At 35.1% G+C, this 16,920-nt stretch overlaps 1 protein-coding gene and 1 long non-coding RNA gene across 3 annotated transcripts; both read left to right on the plus strand.

Annotated features, from left to right (window-relative positions):
* On the plus strand, window positions 1-2,857 carry LOC137024163 (uncharacterized). The gene is made up of 3 exons (XR_010895651.1): window positions 1-136; window positions 1,944-1,976; window positions 2,814-2,857. It is a non-coding gene; the product is annotated as an uncharacterized lncRNA (long non-coding RNA).
* A 1,591-nt stretch (window positions 2,858-4,448) lies between these two features.
* Window positions 4,449-15,999, plus strand: slc38a2 (solute carrier family 38 member 2). Of its 2 annotated transcripts, XM_067391380.1 has the most exons (17): window positions 4,449-4,759; window positions 5,825-5,950; window positions 6,542-6,670; window positions 6,774-6,858; window positions 6,941-7,056; window positions 8,400-8,473; window positions 8,553-8,645; window positions 8,735-8,810; window positions 9,176-9,258; window positions 10,148-10,206; window positions 10,342-10,479; window positions 10,563-10,642; window positions 10,783-10,883; window positions 12,004-12,128; window positions 12,213-12,357; window positions 13,690-13,787; window positions 13,884-15,999. In XM_067391380.1, exons 2-17 carry the CDS (start codon window positions 5,853-5,855, stop codon window positions 13,995-13,997), a joined length of 1,614 nt encoding a protein of 537 aa, XP_067247481.1. In that variant the 5' UTR covers window positions 4,449-4,759; window positions 5,825-5,852; the 3' UTR covers window positions 13,998-15,999. The 2 variants fall into 2 exon arrangements, with proteins under 2 accessions (XP_067247481.1, XP_067247482.1); XM_067391381.1 differs by lacking the exon at window positions 5,825-5,950.
* The last annotated feature ends 921 nt before the right edge of the window (window positions 16,000-16,920 follow it).

Genomic DNA, 16,920 nt, shown 5'->3' on the forward strand with positions numbered 1-16,920 from the left:
TGACGATATTAATGAGCGAGTGTACCATCATCTTCCTGGTATAACTTCCCTATGGCCTACTTTTTATTTGGTTTCTCAAGTTTCCCTCAAGAATCGCTGGGTTTTTTAATCGCGACTTTAGCCAGAAGCTATTTTTGTGAGTATTGCCTTTGATATTTGATATTTGTGGTATAAATTACATCTCTCTTAAAAAGAAAGTTTTGAAAAGGGCATTTGCATCGATGCCCAGAAGAACCATTTGGTTCCCCAAAGAACCTTTCAGTGATCAGTTCCTAAAAGAACCATTTCCCCCCAATTCTCCAGAGTTGCAGCACCTCTCTTCACAGTCTGTCAGTAACGCTCTGTTTAGTTCCTGTCTCTGTGAAGCCCCTCCTTCTAAAAAGCACAATGTGCTCTGATTGGCAGTGTGTTGTGATTGGTCAAGCTCTTAGAGTGTGTTTGGGAAATGTCCAGTTTCAACTACTAACTAACTCAACCAGGCCCCGCCCCTTTATTCTGCATATGTTGTGACGGAATATTGTGACGTGTTCGTTCCCGGAAGAAAACTCAAGACTACAATGGAGGCGTTTCAAGGAGTTCAGAAACACTGACACTGATATAGAGAACTTTTCAGAGCTTTTTCGTGCTCAAACAGCAACATTACTCACTAAAGAGAGTTGAACATGGAAAAAAGCGCTTAAAAAAATCAATGCCAATAGTCACAGATCATCGATTTTATTTCATAATATCCGTCTGACAGATTTCCAGCGCTGGTGGCCTCAGCAGGACCTATTGTCATGAGGCACTTTGCTGTTGAAGTGATGTGCATAGCGTGAGCTCCGTGTCGGACTCTCCGCAGGTTCCCATGAGTGCGGACAGCAGGCGGCTGTTTGTTTAATTCGAGGGGATAAAATGATTATATAAGAGTGAGCCAGGAGCCAGGGGAAGATGAGCCGACCTCTGCCCTGCTCTGCAGGGGACCGGCGGGATGTCTTCTCTCTCACGGACCCCCGTGCTCTGAAAACCAAGAAATACGCAGAAATTCTCCAGAACCTTCTTCTTACATTTTAATTTTCTTTTCATTTCAACTATGCAGTCGGTTCACCTGGAAGAAATGAAAAGCCATTCGCCACGCAGACGATAGATGATGAAGGCTGAAAATGGACATTTCCCGGAATTAAACTCTTGTTTTGAAAGGATAGTAAAAGGTAGATAATTCGGACTAAAAGTCTAATAAAAGAAATCAACCAAAAACCTACCTGAACGAATGAGTAAACAGTACCTCCCTCAAGTATTTACAGAACAAGATGTTTAATTTACAGCTGCGGCTCAGAAAAAGCCATGGGTTTACTTTGCCCTTTCACACACTGAACATTTCAGTTACCTGCTTTTTTCAGCTCAGGAGAAGAGGTGAACCAGTTCAGAAGGCTGGGAATGGTTTGCAAAAGGATTTCTATGTACTTGGGCCTCTGGTCCCACAGTCAGGCAGATAGTTTACCAAAGGAAGAAATTCAGCACCACTATACCTCTCCATGGGACAGGACGTCCTACAAAGATCGGTGTGATGGTAAACTGTAAAAACCTCCAACAGGTGACACAGAACCATAGGGTGACAGCAAAAGATCTGCCCATATTAAGATATCCCGACACATGATGACACCAGTCTAGCGCAAGAAAAACACCGGCAAAAACAGTGTTCGTGGGAGGTTATCAGAGAGAAAAGCACAGATTTCCAGAAGAAAAAACATTGCTGCCCATCTCAAGTTTGCAGAAACGCTTCCAGAATGTTCCGAAGCTCTACTGGAAAAATATTCTTTGGACTGATGAGATGCAGAACATTTTGGTAAAATGTAATTTCTCTTAAAGATGCATTACCACACACCAGCACCCCCCAAAAAAGAAAATTCTTATTGTAGTTTCCAACACCTAAAAAACTCATAAAATGCCTTTTTTGTGTTCCCCAGAAGAACGAAGGTCAGGTTTCGATTGACATGAGGGTGAGTAAATGTTTGTTTTAGGTCATTGCAAATAATAGAGGTTCTTACTTGCTAAAAAAAAAAAAAATGTTTACCTAATTTTCTTCTGAATTTTTAATGATATTGGTCATTCACTGAAGAACATAATCATTTTGAGAAAACCAGAAATGGATTCACACTGAATTATCTGAATGAATCTCTATTGACCTGTTCTGCTGTGAACAAACGCTATAAAAATGAACTCAAAAAATGTTGGAAATTAGCATTTAATAATAAGTTTAATGAATGACAATTAAACAATAAACATCTATTGAATTGCTTTTTAATAAATGTTCACCTTTTGATTATTATTGTTGCCTCTAGTAATTATGTGTCTGATTTTTAATTTCCAACCTATTTTGGGCTCATTTTAAGCCAGGAATGCAGTCAACATTTAAAACCCAAACATTTAACCCAACCACTGGATCGCTGGGTTCGTCCATTTTCAACCCAACTTGGGATGTTTTAACCCAGCATTTTATAGTGTTCAATGAAGATATGAACATTTATAGGCCACATTTCAGAAACCAATCAATCAGAAATCCAGATTATTCCAATGGATTCACATTTAAAGGTTATCTGAATTAATGGAATGGAAATCTCTGTTGTTAATAATCTTGGTCGATGAAAAAGCATTAGCGCAATGAAGATATGAACATTTTCAGAAACCATTCAGATGGATTCACATTGAAAAGCTATTATCTGACTGAATTAGAAATCTGCAGTGAACAAACGCTATGAAATTTAAGTGTAAATGCAAACTTGTACATTTTGTACTTTGTAATGTGTGTCATTTGTCAATGGATGCTATCGTTACAGAGTCAGAGCTGGGATTTCTTCCATCCATTTTTCACACAGTGTGGAGACAGAAAAATGCTTTTGTTGATCCAGTCTTACCTATGGAGTCGGGGCGTCGCCTGGGGCCCCACGGCCTGTTTCAATAGGTCAGACATTCCAGCATCCGTGTTCTTTTGTGAACTCCAGCTCAGAGGCTGCAGTGGCCTTAAATCCGAGGGTAAATCACTGTAGACCGGAGTCCACTTCCACTGGGGGATTTGGCCGATCGGGGGGTGACGAGGAACTTCTATGCGAAGGTGGTCAGGCGAGTGATTCGTTTAAGTTATGCTGGGATTGAAACAACAAACTCAACTCGTTGCCCTTGTCTGCAGTGACCCAAAGCAGCACGGGGCGCACTCATTCCCGACTTGTTTAATCTGTCATTGTGTCTAACGTCATCTCAGAAGTTCCTCTTTTTGTAAAATTCCTCCTTTTGTTCCTCACGGCTCCCCTCTTCAGCATCATAGTCATGTGGTCTCGTGATCTTATTCACAAAGTGTACTGTTTCTCAGCAGACAGTAATTACATGAAAAAGGAGCGTGTCTACTTGTCAATATGTCAAGAATTGACATATTTTGCTATATAACACATTTTAGGAGGAACTTCTAAGTCAAAGGTGAGTTAAATCAAAGACTCCGAGTTGAGCAGGTGTTTCTGCCTGTATGTAATGTAGGGCATACAGTGGGTTGTGGCCTATCTGTGGCTTCTCTGGAGTCAAATTATTTGTCATTTGTAAACCACATTTCAGAAAGCATTCATTCATAAATCTAGATAATTAATCCGGATAAGTATGAAATATGAACTAAAATGTGCTTTTAATATACTACCTCTGTATTTTAAATATATATTTAGGTTCAAATGTACTATCTAAATACATTTTTTAAATACAGAGATATATTAAAAGATGATTTTAAGTAGTACTAAAGAAGACTTTTTAGTATATTAAGTACAAAAATAGTGCATGAAAATAGAGCACTTTAAGTATATTATAGAAATGCACATTTTTTCACCTGGGTATAGACACTAAGATATTCTCCATTACCACCCAGAATATTAAATATAGATCTTTCATTGCTCATGGAATTTAAATGTTTTATAGATAGACTTTTATCTCAGCTGAAATTTCTTTGGAGAAATATATAGCCTATAAATTTGTCAATTCTTGACATAAAGTAAAACACGTGAGAGATTACTTGCTCCATTTAATCTAATTTCTGTCAAAGACATCCAGTCGGTGTACACAGGACATGAATGTGGACAGCAGCTCAGATCATAGAGTTGAGATACTAAAAGGCTCTTTGAGGAGCCAAAATGGTTCCTGTAATGCATGGCTGTAAAAACCCTTAGTTAGTTGGAACCTTTACTATTTTCAGGAGAAACTCTACATTTGTTCTCATTGCTCTAGGAGAAACAATTGTGCTATTAAAGGTTTAGTCGGTGCATTTGAATTCCTCTGAGCAGGAAGAAAACGCCTTCCCGGGGCAGGGAAACAGATTCACTCCAGTCTCTGGGTCAGGGCTGGATGGCTGTTCAGTGTTTGTATACAATCCACGTCAGAGGCCCCGCCCCTTTCTTCCGCCGGCTGATGCAATGCATATAAACCGTCATTCAGCAGCATCAGAACACGACATTGATACCGGACGCGCCCAGAGGACATCTCCGTTCATCTTCAACATTAATATTAATATTAGTATTACAAACTGTAGTGTTTACAAGTGTTACTGTATTTATACAATATTTATGATTAATTTACTTTATTAATATTTATTGGTTATCTATTACGGTACATTTCTGAAGGATCAATCGTTATCGGTTCTGTACGTTAATTGATCACTGGAACATTCTTCACGACTGGGAGGGTTTGGTCATTTCTTTATACCTTTCATACCGGAGCTGAAGAAACGGATTTTTCTTCTTTAATTCATAAGGTAAGATTTCATACCGGTTTGACATTATTTTGTTTCAGAACCGCCATGATTCTCTTGTTTATTTTTTTATTTTTTATAACCACATCACACTATTTTCGCTTTTATTTGATCGTTTTTATTTATTTTTTGCTGCTCCAGATCCGTTTTTACGGCGTGACTGGTTCGTGTTATTTCATCAGCTTCTTTCGACACATCCGTTTAATTCATTCATCAAACACACAGATGCTGGCGCAAAACCATTGATCTTAATATTTTGTAAAACCCTGTCAAAGGGTGCACATATTAAATTACATGTTTTATTTTTGTTGTTTTTTTCACATTTTTTGTGATGTCGTGTAATTTAACCGGTGGTTATTGATAAATGCGGGGGCGTCTGCTTCACACACCGAGCATCTGCATCATTTTTGTCATTCTAGCAATATAATCATTATTATTTGATTTTATATAATTATTCATATGGTTTTGGGAGTTTAAATGCAAAATCAACATTTTAGTTTCCGTTCCACGGTCTGATTGGTCGTCGGAATCAGTTTAAATAACGTTACGTTAAACGAATCAGAATAAATACATCAGTTGTGGTGTTTAATGATTTTGTTCCGAAAATACACATTTATACTGATCAGACGTCGGTATTAATAGTTGATGACGATGCGGCGGACGCAGCGCGTGCTGATCTGTTGTCGGTGCCGGTTTGTAATTTTCCACTCGTTGTGCGCTCAGCTCTGGTGGGTCACGTGACCTGATGCTCGGCTGCGGTGCTGTCTTGAGGCGCGGCTCCGCTGAGCCATGCGGGGACGCGCATTTTACGAGAAAGGGGCGTGTATTGACACAAGTTTTCCTTTGAACACTATTTTCCTGTTTTGTAAAGGTGTTTATTGGGCTCTGTTCTAATATATTGTTGTTACATTTATCAGTAGACATACTATTTAAAGAAGCAATAACCAAAACCACCTTGCCTGGGAGTTTCTTACTAAAAAACCCAATTTAAAGCCTCATCCCACAATGTTAAAGCTAAACCTAAATCCTTACAAAATAAGGAGACTATTTCATTGTTTTTAATTACAGACTGAACAAAACCCCTGCAAATCCAAAGATGAGTCGTTTTGAACACGCTCCAGACATGAACACCAGTTCCAACGGCGACGAGTACAAAAGTTATCAGCACTGTCCCACCAAAGTCCCCTTCAGCGGGTAAAACATGCTTCATTTGACGTATAGACAAGTCACTATTAGCTAAGAAGTCATCCCTTAAATAAAATAAAAGCATAAACATAATAAAACAAGTGTGAATGTTCCGTAACAATATCAGTCAAACCAGTTAACAGAATTTCTTACTAAAAAAAAAAAAAAAAAGCCTCATTGGTGGGATCCCAACCCACAATGTTCAAGTTAAACCTAAATCCTTACAAAATAAGGAGACTATTTCATTGTTTTTAATTACAGACTGAACAAAGCCCATGCAAATACAAAGATAAGTCGTTTTGATAGTAGTTTCAACTCCAGCAAATACACAAGTTATCAGGAAGTCCCCTTCAGCGGGTAAAACATGCTTCATTTGACCTATAGACAAGTCACTATTAGCTTATAAGTCATCTCTTAGATAAAATAAAACATAAACATAATAAAACACGCGGGGTAGCGCATTTTACAGGAAAGGTGCGTGCGTTGACGGTCGTTTTCTGGGGACACAAGAATTCCTGAGAACACTTTTAATGGTCTTTATTGTGTGCTGTTCTAATAAATATTTAAAATAAGGAGACTCTTTCATTGTTTTTATTACAGAATGAGCAACGCCCTTACAAATACAAAGATGAGTCGTTTTAACATCGCTCCAGAGATGGACAGCAGTAGTTCCAACAGCAACGAATACACAAGTTATCAGGACTGTCCCACCAAAGTCCCCTTCAACGGGTAAAACCTGCTTCATTTGACCTAGACAAGTCACTGTTAACTAATAAATCATTCCTTAGATAAAAAAAAAAAAACATTATCTAATACACCGTTGTGATTACAGACTGCAGTATACCGACGTGGACGCCGAAAGTCAGAACTTCCTCTCTGATCATCACTTGGGCAAGAAGAAGTATGAAGCTGAATATGTAAGTGGATCATCTGGTCTAAGAGGTTTTAGAATCTGAACTTAAACATCACATTATAAATCTCGCTGTTCTTGTTTTTCAGAGCCAAGGCTCGGCGTCGTTTGGAATGTCAGTGTTTAACTTGGGCAACGCCATCATGGGAAGTGGAATACTAGGACTCTCCTATGCCATGGCTAATACTGGCATCGCCATGTTTGTGTGAGTATTGAGGTGCTTCTGTAGTGCGACATGAAGAACTGACAAAACACCTCAGTTTGAAATATTGTCATGCATATTTGCATGAGCTGATACCAGATCTGGTTACCACCCACTTTTCTAGTTTGGTTTTTAAATGTTACTTCTTGTTTCGGAATGTTCAGTGAACATTCTAAATTAACATTCCCATAATAACATTCTAAAATAACATTCCCATAATGTTTGCAGAATGATGAAATGGAATGTTCACATAACCAAACGTTTTTAAAAAGCTGGATGATCTTTGAAAGGAAAAATGTTTTCATAACTTAATGTTTCTGTTAGCTGAAAGTATGTACACAATTTACAGGACTGCTAATTACCTGATTAGGATAATTAATGCCGTTAATGAGTCCAGCAATTTGCCCCTATATTCTGGTAGGTGTAAATCAGTTTGACTCTGATCAAGGAGGTAAAAGGAAGTCTTCTTAGTGTTTACAAACAAAGCCGCCTGTGCATTTTTAATCTGTCCGAATGCCAAATCATCCATCAAAGAATTACTCAAATGATTCCTTGGTTTACCAAAATGGGATTTCCAGTGACTGATATATCAGGGTGGACAACCTAATCCCAGTCATTTGAGTTTAAAACATAAAATTCATTGAAATAAATGGGCATGGCTGGTTTAATTGAAGTGTCTGGAGGGAAAGCTTTATTGTTTGCTTAAAGAACGGGTTCAATAGTAAAGATGTCATGTTCAGCTCCAGACGTGTGAAATGGAAATCTACTGAAGGTCACGCAGGTTATAATGGGATCAAGTGAGCTGCAGACAGTGGAATGAATGAGTGTGTGAGGATATAATCAGGTCTAATCCATAGTCACCTCCCTCTGCGTGTTTGTGTGTGTTCGTAACGTGAGGCATTACAGAGAGTCCATTATGTCCAGTTGTCGGGTGAGCAAACTTTAGGTTTGAGTTTAGGTCATTTTGTCTACATAGACAAGTCGTTTAACATCTAAAGCTACAAAATAATGAACATTCAAAACTTTCTCTGAACATTCCGAAACTAGTAACATTTAAAAAACTTATCAGAACGTTCCATAATTGATGTATTGATTTTGTGCTAACATTCTAAGAACATTATCAAAGACCAGATAACACTGAACAAACGTTCTATTAACGTTACTGGAAGAACGTTTGTTCATAACTTTGAGAGAACCTTGCCAGAACTTCTGAATTTCTGTGCACACAATGAAATCTTTGATGAAAATGCAACACTTCTAACCATCTAATCACATGCGGTTCAAGTTCTGCTTGTTTTATTGTTAGGTTTACTTCCGGTGTTCATGGTTTTTGTTGATTTCTATAGGATCCTGCTGGTTGCCGTGGCCATTTTCTCCCTGTACTCGGTCCATTTGCTGCTGAAAACGGCCAATGAAGGAGGTTAGCTTCTCTCTGTGAACATGTTTCTATTTTTAACTGTGATAAGTATGAGTTTTAACTCTGAATCCCCTCTGTTCAGGTTCTGTGGTGTATGAACAGCTGGGGTACAAAGCGTTCGGGCTTCCAGGAAAACTGGCAGCATCCTGCTCTATCACCATGCAGAACTTTGGAGGTATAACCAGCAGTGTGAACATGCAGATAACACTGAGTTTGGTTTTGTTTAAGGCACTAAAGCGTTTTCAAACTCTGTTTCAATCCCAGCAATGGCGAGCTACCTCTACATCGTGAAGTACGAGCTGCCCATCGTCATTAAGGCCTTCTTAGACGCCAATGACAAGTAAGATTTCACAGGCTGCTGATGTTGTTGTTGCGCTGGAATGTTTTTCAGCACTGGTTAGAACAGTGTGAGCGTTTCATTGTACAGCTGTCCGGCCGGGGGGGTCTGAACGTCTGTTCAAAGACGTCGATTGAGAGCTTTGTGACAGTGACCTAATACAACAAACACTGACATGAAAGATTCAGACCCCTACATGGAGCCCAAAGGCCCCTGCACACAAAACAACACGATACACGGCCCCAGACAGAACTGAAACACCGCAAACACTCTCGCAGTGTGTTGTTTGGAAACAGGATGTTGCAGAACAGCTGCGTGTCATTTCCTCAGCACTAATTTCGATCTTTGTGGTGTGTTTTGTTTTGCAGTGCGTGGTACACTAATGGAGATTATCTGGTTCTAATAGTCACCGTCAGCATCATACTGCCACTCTCGCTGCTTAAAAACCTGGGTAAGTGTCCTCGCAGGAGAGTGAAACTAGAATTTACCCCAGAATAAATAAGGGATTATATTTTGCACAAAGAATACTAAGATAAATTTGATTAAAATTAGGCAAGGCTTTATTTTACAATCTCCTTGTTACACATTTAACATGCAGTTACTATAGTAATAATTGCATAATTACATGCAACTAACCCTAATCCTAACCTTAACCCTATAGAAAATACATGTAGTTAATTATTATTACTCAGTACTTAAATGTATAATTACACTGTAACAGACACCTTAAAATAAAGTTGAACCTAAAATTATAAAATTAAATAGAAAAATTATATATATATATATATATATATATATATATATGAAAATTTTGTGATAAATTAAATGATTAATATATTAGAAATATTAAAATAATATTATAATATAATTATTATAAGGTCTTGTTATAAAAATTGTAAAATGATAAATTAAAAATTAATAAAAAATAAATAAATAAAATTGTAGAACAAATATTATATATATTTATTATAAAATAATAAATGTTTATAATTGTATTAAGTTTAATCATTTATATAAATTTAAATAATAATGTATAATTGATGTAATTATTATAAGTTATTATTATAAAAGTGTAATAAATAAATACAATTATTATAAAAATAAATATAATACAATTTTAAAATAATTATATATATATATATATATATATATATATATATATATATATATATATATATATATTATAATTAATATAATTATTATCATTATTATTATTAAAAATGTTAAATTATAAATAAAAATAAATGTAACTAAATTTTAGAAAAATTATATATATATACTAAAGATGTTTGTATTTAGTGTGTTTTGTGCTGATCCTCTTGGTTTGTGTTTCTTTTCAGGTTATCTTGGATACACTAGCGGTTTCTCTTTGTTGTGTATGGTGTTCTTCGTCATTGTGGTGAGTACTGAGATAAAATGATCATAAATGTTCCTGTTTAACATGTATAAAAAAACATGCAAATGAGAGCAAGAGTGTCATTGGAGCTGCTATTGTTAGTCTGACGAGACGTTCCCTCCTGCTTTTGTTCTTCAGGTGATCTACAAGAAGTTCCAGATCCCCTGTCCACTACCCGAGAACTTCATTAACATCACAGTGAACGTCTCTCAGCCGCAGGTCAACACTACTGAAGAAGAGTGCTGCAAACCCAAGTACTTCGTCTTTAACTCACAGGTACGAGGCTGATATTTGCATTCAGATATTTGCATTTGAGTGTGAGGAGTGTGCGCTCATCTAACTTGATTGTTTTACCTTAGACTGTGTATGCGGTTCCCATTTTGACCTTTGCATTTGTGTGCCACCCGGCTATCCTGCCCATGTACGAGGAGCTCAAAGAGTGAGTAACATTTAGTTTTGATGTTGCAATAGAAAAACCTCTGTAAAATGATTTATAGTAATCAAGAATAAATCATGGAAAAGCTAAGTCCAAAGGCGCCCTATAAAAAACTAACTCTTTCTCTAACTTTCCATCTGCAGTCGTTCCCGGAAGAAGATGCAGAACGTCGCGAATGTGTCGTTTCTGGGAATGTTTGTGATGTATCTGTTGGCTGCTCTGTTCGGATACCTGACCTTCAACGGTGAGCAAAACACAGACGCACGGCCACATCCAAGCCTGAACGGCTTCCAAAACACGTTACGACACATTTGATAGTGCGATACTGGGTTAAAATGTACAGTGAGGCTGTTTGTTTTAAACGGAGGTGTGTCCATTAAAACGCTCCGGATTGAGCCGGCAGAAGGCCAGCGGTGAACCAGTGTGTTCCATAGAATTTGGGAAAGAGTGAGAGACGTTCAGCTGTTTGCTGCAGCTGATAGACAGGAAATGTTACGCAACGGAGGGATTTCTCAGACTCAGCGAAGGAAAAATAAACATTTTTGTGGCATGAGTTGTTTGATGTTCTGGACAAAGTTATAACACAGCTTGTTGACAATAAAATGGTTTTTTTATCATTCAGAGTAACTAAAACCATATGAAACATTTTCCTTAGTAAACTAGAACATATATACGCTTTATTTCAACTAGTTGCTAAGTGAACATTTCTCATTTCCATTTAGTTTTTATTTATTTACTTATTTTTATTTTAGAACTTGAAGTACTAAAATAACTAAAACTGATTAAAAATTAATAAAAATATATACATATTTAACACATAAAAAAAAAAAAAAAATACACAAAAAAATTACTAAAATTACTAACATTGTATTTTATCTAGTTTCCGTGCCAACATTTTTCATTTCCATTTAGTGCTTTTCTTTTTTATTATTATTTTTTTCTTATTTTTTCTTATTTTAGAACTTGAGGTACTAAAATAATTAAAATTGATACAAATATATACATTTTTTTTAATCAAAAACCTAAAAAGGGCCAAAAACAACTAAAACAACTAAAATAAAAAAAATGGAAAATATAAAATTATTTTAAAAGGTTTATTTTATTTCAACTATTTGCCAAGGCAATATTTCTTATTTTTATTTAGTTCTTTATTTCTTTATGTTTTATTTCACAACTTTAAGTACTAAAATAACTCAAATTAAAACTGATTAAAAATGAATAAAAAAAATCAAAAACTAAAAAAGGCCTAAAACACAACAAAATTACTAAAACAAAAATGAAATTGGTAAATTCATTAAAACTGTGATTATGTGGTAATGATTGATAGTGCAGTTTGAAGAAAGAGCTTGTTTTGTGTTTCACAGAGGCCGTTGAACCCGAGCTCCTGCACACTTACTCAAAGGTCTACAATTTTGACTTGGTGCTTCTGATCGTGCGTTTCGCCGTCCTGACTGCCGTGACCCTGACCGTGCCCGTGGTTCTCTTCCCAGTGAGTATTTCTGCACATTCACAGGCCTTGAAACACACAGAAACGTTGCAGGTGTGTTGATCGAAGGTTTCTTCAACGTTTCAGATCCGCACCTCAGTCAACCATCTCCTCGGCGCCTCTAAAGACTTCAGCTGGCCGCGTCACATCTGCATCACCGTCGCCCTGCTGGTCTGCGTCAACATCCTCGTCATCTTCGTTCCCACCATCAGAGACATTTTTGGATTTATCGGTAGGTGGGACACAGGATGTGATGTCACAGCTTGTGTCGTTTTAGTATCATTAATATACTATTTTGGTTTTTAGCTTTTTTTTGAAGTTTCAGTAATTTCGTTGTGTGTTTTTTGTTTATTAGATTTTATTTGTATGTTTATATAGACAAAAAAAATGGTGTAGGATTTACTTTGACACAATTTGAGCAATTTTCACTTAGACGTTGCTCGTAAATTTCACAAATAATTACAAAGAAAAGGCACATATCACATTGAATTAAACAAATTTTTGAAGTAGAACGACTGAAAAAATCAACTATCTGAAATAAAAATAAGTTTGTTTTATTTCAATTAACATTTATTTTATTTCAAGTATCAAAAATGTTTTTTTTTTTTACAACTTTCAAATATAATTTTTTACAATGTATTCATTTTTATTTCAGTTTTATTTATTTTACTACTTCTACTTAAATAAAAATGTTTAACTTTTTTTATTTCAATTAATGTTTATTTTATATGTACGAGGATTAGGACAAAGCAATAATAAAAAAAATAAAACCATCTCGAGATTAAAGTTGTTAAATTTTGAGAAAAAAGTCGAAATAAAATGTTGAGAATTACTAGAAAAAAGAAATTTAACGATAATCTCGTTTAATCTCGTAATTTAATGACTTTATTCTCAACATTTTATCTCAACTTTTTTCTCGAAATTTAACAACATTTTTCTCATAATTTAACGAATTTGTTTTTGTAATTTAACGATTTTTTTCTCATAATTTAATGACTTTATTCTCAACATTTTATCTTGACTTTTTTCTCAAAATTTACCGACTTTTTTCTCAAAATTTACAGACTTTAATCTCGAGATGGTTTTATTTTTTTATTATTGCTTGGCCCTAATCCTCTTCCGTAATTTTACAACTCTATTTACAAAAAAATTTGCAGTATAGTTTTTTAATTAATTTTTATTTTGTTTTAGTTATTTTAGTACTTAAATTTAAAAAACAGAGTTAGCTATCTGAAATAAAATAAGTTTTTTTATTAATTCAGTTAATGTTTATTTTATTCAACTTTGTAAAATATTTTTACAATATAGTTTTTATTAACTTTTATTTCAGTTTTAGTTATTTTTGTACTTCAGCTTAAAATAATAATAATTTTAAGTTTATATTTTATTTCAGTTAATGTTTATTTTACAACTCTATTTACATACATACTAGAATATTTTTTTATTAATTTTTATTCCCATTTTAGTTATTTTAGTACTCCATTAGCGTCATCTATCTGAACTAAAATACGTTTTTATATTTTATTTCAGTCGAGATTTGAATGTTTTTTCCGTCTCTCTGCAGGTGCGTCCGCTGCTGCTATGCTCATCTTCATCCTGCCTTCGGCCTTCTACATCAGACTGGTGAAGAAGGAGTCCATGAAATCCGTCCAGAAGATCGGGGTAAGAGATCCGTGTCCTTCCGTCCATCTGTGTGTTCTTGAGGACGATAGTATGTCTCAGTGTGTCTCATCACACTCTCTCTCTCGTTCTCCTCAGGCGTTGTTGTTCCTCATCATGGGCATCATAGTGATGATCTGCAGCATGACTTTGATCGTCCTGGACTGGATCCACAACGCAGGATCTTCAGACGACCACTCCGACGGCCACTAGTGGGCGTGTCCTAACGCTAATCGTCAGGCAGAAGGGGGCGGAGCCGATCCGCTGACTCTGCAACTGAGAACTAGAAGAAGCTGCTCTAATTTCAGCGCAGAGCAAAGACAAACATCCCATTCTGAGAGAATGTCCTGAACTTTGTACAGTATGCTGTTAGGCCACACAGATGGTGATCCACTCGTATTGTTGTGCTTCTTTTTTTTCCTTCAGTTTTTGTTGTCGATTTGCTTTCCTTTTTTGTGTTGTTCTTCCGGTACAGCTGAGTTTCGGTGGTACGTCGCACAGGAGCGTGTGCGTTATTCACCGTTTTCAGGTTTAGTACTCGCAACCAAAACCGTACTGATTTCACCATCAACAGCGAACGGAGACACATCTTCGACATCCGTTCGCACCTTTGCCAAAAATATCAAGTGTTTGTATGTGGAAAAGCACTTAATCTTTTCAGCACATGTGAAGAAACTGTAATTTCGCACATTTTGGCTGTGCTTTAAACGCATTTGTTACAATGCCATTTTTATACTGTACTACTTGAGTCACCTTTACCTGTCGTGTAGATCTACTAATGAACAAATATCGATCGGTAGTTGTTGATTTCAGGCAGGTGGAACGGCTGAATGAATTTACTGTAACTTATTTAAACCCAGATGACTGCGAAGGGCTTTAAAGTCAACACCATCTCATGTTCTACGCTGCAAAAAAACACAAAAATTTCTGTCTTGTTTTCCAGCACAAATATCTAAACATTCGTAAATCAAGATACATTTACTAGAGAAGCAGTAAAGTCTTATTCACTGAAAAATGCATCAGAATTAAGTGGGTTGTTGCAAAAAATATATCAGAAAAGTAATCTTGTTAAGTTCTCTGTTTTCTGATTAGATATTTATTCTTGTTTTAAGCTTAAACTCACTTCATTCTGATACATTTTCATTAAAAAAATACTTATCGTTTTGATATTTGCATTGGAAAACGAGACTAAAATACTTTTTTTTTGCAGCGATTCATCATTGCACGTTATCTGAAATCACTGTTCAACTGACGTCACATCAAACTGATGTTTACCACTAGTCAAATAACTATGTAATCGTTGTTTTAGACTCTAAAAATCGTATTTAATAAACTAAAGGTTACGACAATAATAGTGAATAATGATTGAATATCCTGTTTCATGGTACATTATGGAAGTAGAATGAGTCGCTAATGTGTTTCACGTTGACTTTAAAGCTGTTGACTTTTAAGATTGTCATTTGTGTCACACTGAATCAAATGGCAGAACGTTGTTGCCGAGGGAAATGAGACCGTTAGCATTTAACTTGACTTACCATTTCAGTGTTTGCCATCGGCAGCTTGAACGAGAGACAGACAGACTGACGGGAGTGTGTGTCCTTCACTAATCAGCTGTTATTAGTGTGTTGAATTGATTGGTCATATGACCACACTCACACACACTCACACACACACCTCACTGTGCTTCCAACAGCTAAACCTCATGTGTCATCCAACCTGTTACTCTCCAGCCGTTATTTATGGAAAAACATCAGTGTAATTTAATCTATTTTACTATATTTATATAAATATATATATATAAAAATATATATATATATATATATATATAAATATATATATATTGTATATATGTGTATATATCACAAAATGAAGTGTATATATGCTGTCATTTCTTCTTCTTTTTTTTCTTTTTTCTTTTCTTCAATTTTGCTCAATATGTTTGAAATATGAAAATGGCTTTAGATGTCCCTCTGTGTGTGTCGGGGCCCTGATCGGCCCCTCTTCATCTGGCTGTGAATGTCAAACTGAGCGCAAGGTTCAGCCCCGACACACACACACACACACACCTTTTACATTACTACTAAATGCTGTAGTCGAAGTGGAGAGGGGTGAAGCGCTCCTCATGTACAAGAGGCCATTCCTGCGAATGATACGCTCTTGTTTCAATGAAACACTATGTATATCATGTAATTAATGTCTATTAAAGGTTCAAGATAACCCATTCATGTGTCACTGACTTACTGTAGAGAAATAAATCACATTTATTTTGAATTAAATGAAATGCTGTTACACATAATGAAAGTTAAAAGAAATATAATATAATATATATATAAATGTATTGTTTTGAACAGCATTCTTTGAAACAAATGATTTTGAATTTATCACAAATACAAATAATATTAATTTATCTTAGTTTAGTACAAGGTCATACTTAACATTTTAGGAAAATTAAAATGACATTTATTTTTAATTTAATGACATGTTTTGTCAGTGGTATTGCACATAATGTGAGTTAAATGTAAATGTAAAAATATTTTTTTATTATAAATGTATTAATTTTTTTAAATGCTGACATTTTTCAACAAAATAATATATATATATATATATATATATATATATATATATATATATATATATATATATATATATATATATATATAGAAGGTCACAATAAATATTTCAGGGTATTAAACAACATTTATTTTCAATTTAATGAAGTGCTGTTACACATAATGAAAGTTAAAGGATTTGAATTTGAATTCTTCACAAATAGATATCACAAATACAAATATTAATTTATCTTAGTTTAATACAAGGTCATATTAAACATTTTAGGAAATTAAAATTACATTAATCTTTAATTTAATTACATGTTTTGTCAGTGGTATTGCACAAATGTAAAAAAATGTTTTATTAAAATTTCATATTCATTTCATATTTCATATTCATAATGATATGTATATGATAGAATACATATTATTAAAATTAATTTATTTAAACATTTTTTAAAAATATTTTCACATTTTAAATAAAAGTTTGACAAAGTAATTATATACAGAACTGGATCTTCTGTTTGCGTCTACAGACAATGTCTCCCTCTGCTGGATCGGTTTTGTACTGCACGTTCTTCCGTTAC

The sequence above is a fragment of the Chanodichthys erythropterus genome, chromosome 8, assembly GCF_024489055.1.
Source record: "Chanodichthys erythropterus isolate Z2021 chromosome 8, ASM2448905v1, whole genome shotgun sequence".
In the NCBI taxonomy this organism is placed as follows: domain Eukaryota; kingdom Metazoa; phylum Chordata; class Actinopteri; order Cypriniformes; family Xenocyprididae; genus Chanodichthys; species Chanodichthys erythropterus.

Coding starts and splice junctions, on each gene's coding strand:
- slc38a2 (XM_067391380.1), top strand. CDS start 5,853: ATGAGTCGTTTTGAACACGCTCCAGACATGAACACCAGTTCCAACGGC. Junction 10,643..10,782: donor ATGTACGAGGAGCTCAAAGA/GTGAGTAACATT, acceptor TTCCATCTGCAG/TCGTTCCCGGAAGAAGATGC. Junction 12,358..13,689: donor AGACATTTTTGGATTTATCG/GTAGGTGGGACA, acceptor GTCTCTCTGCAG/GTGCGTCCGCTGCTGCTATG.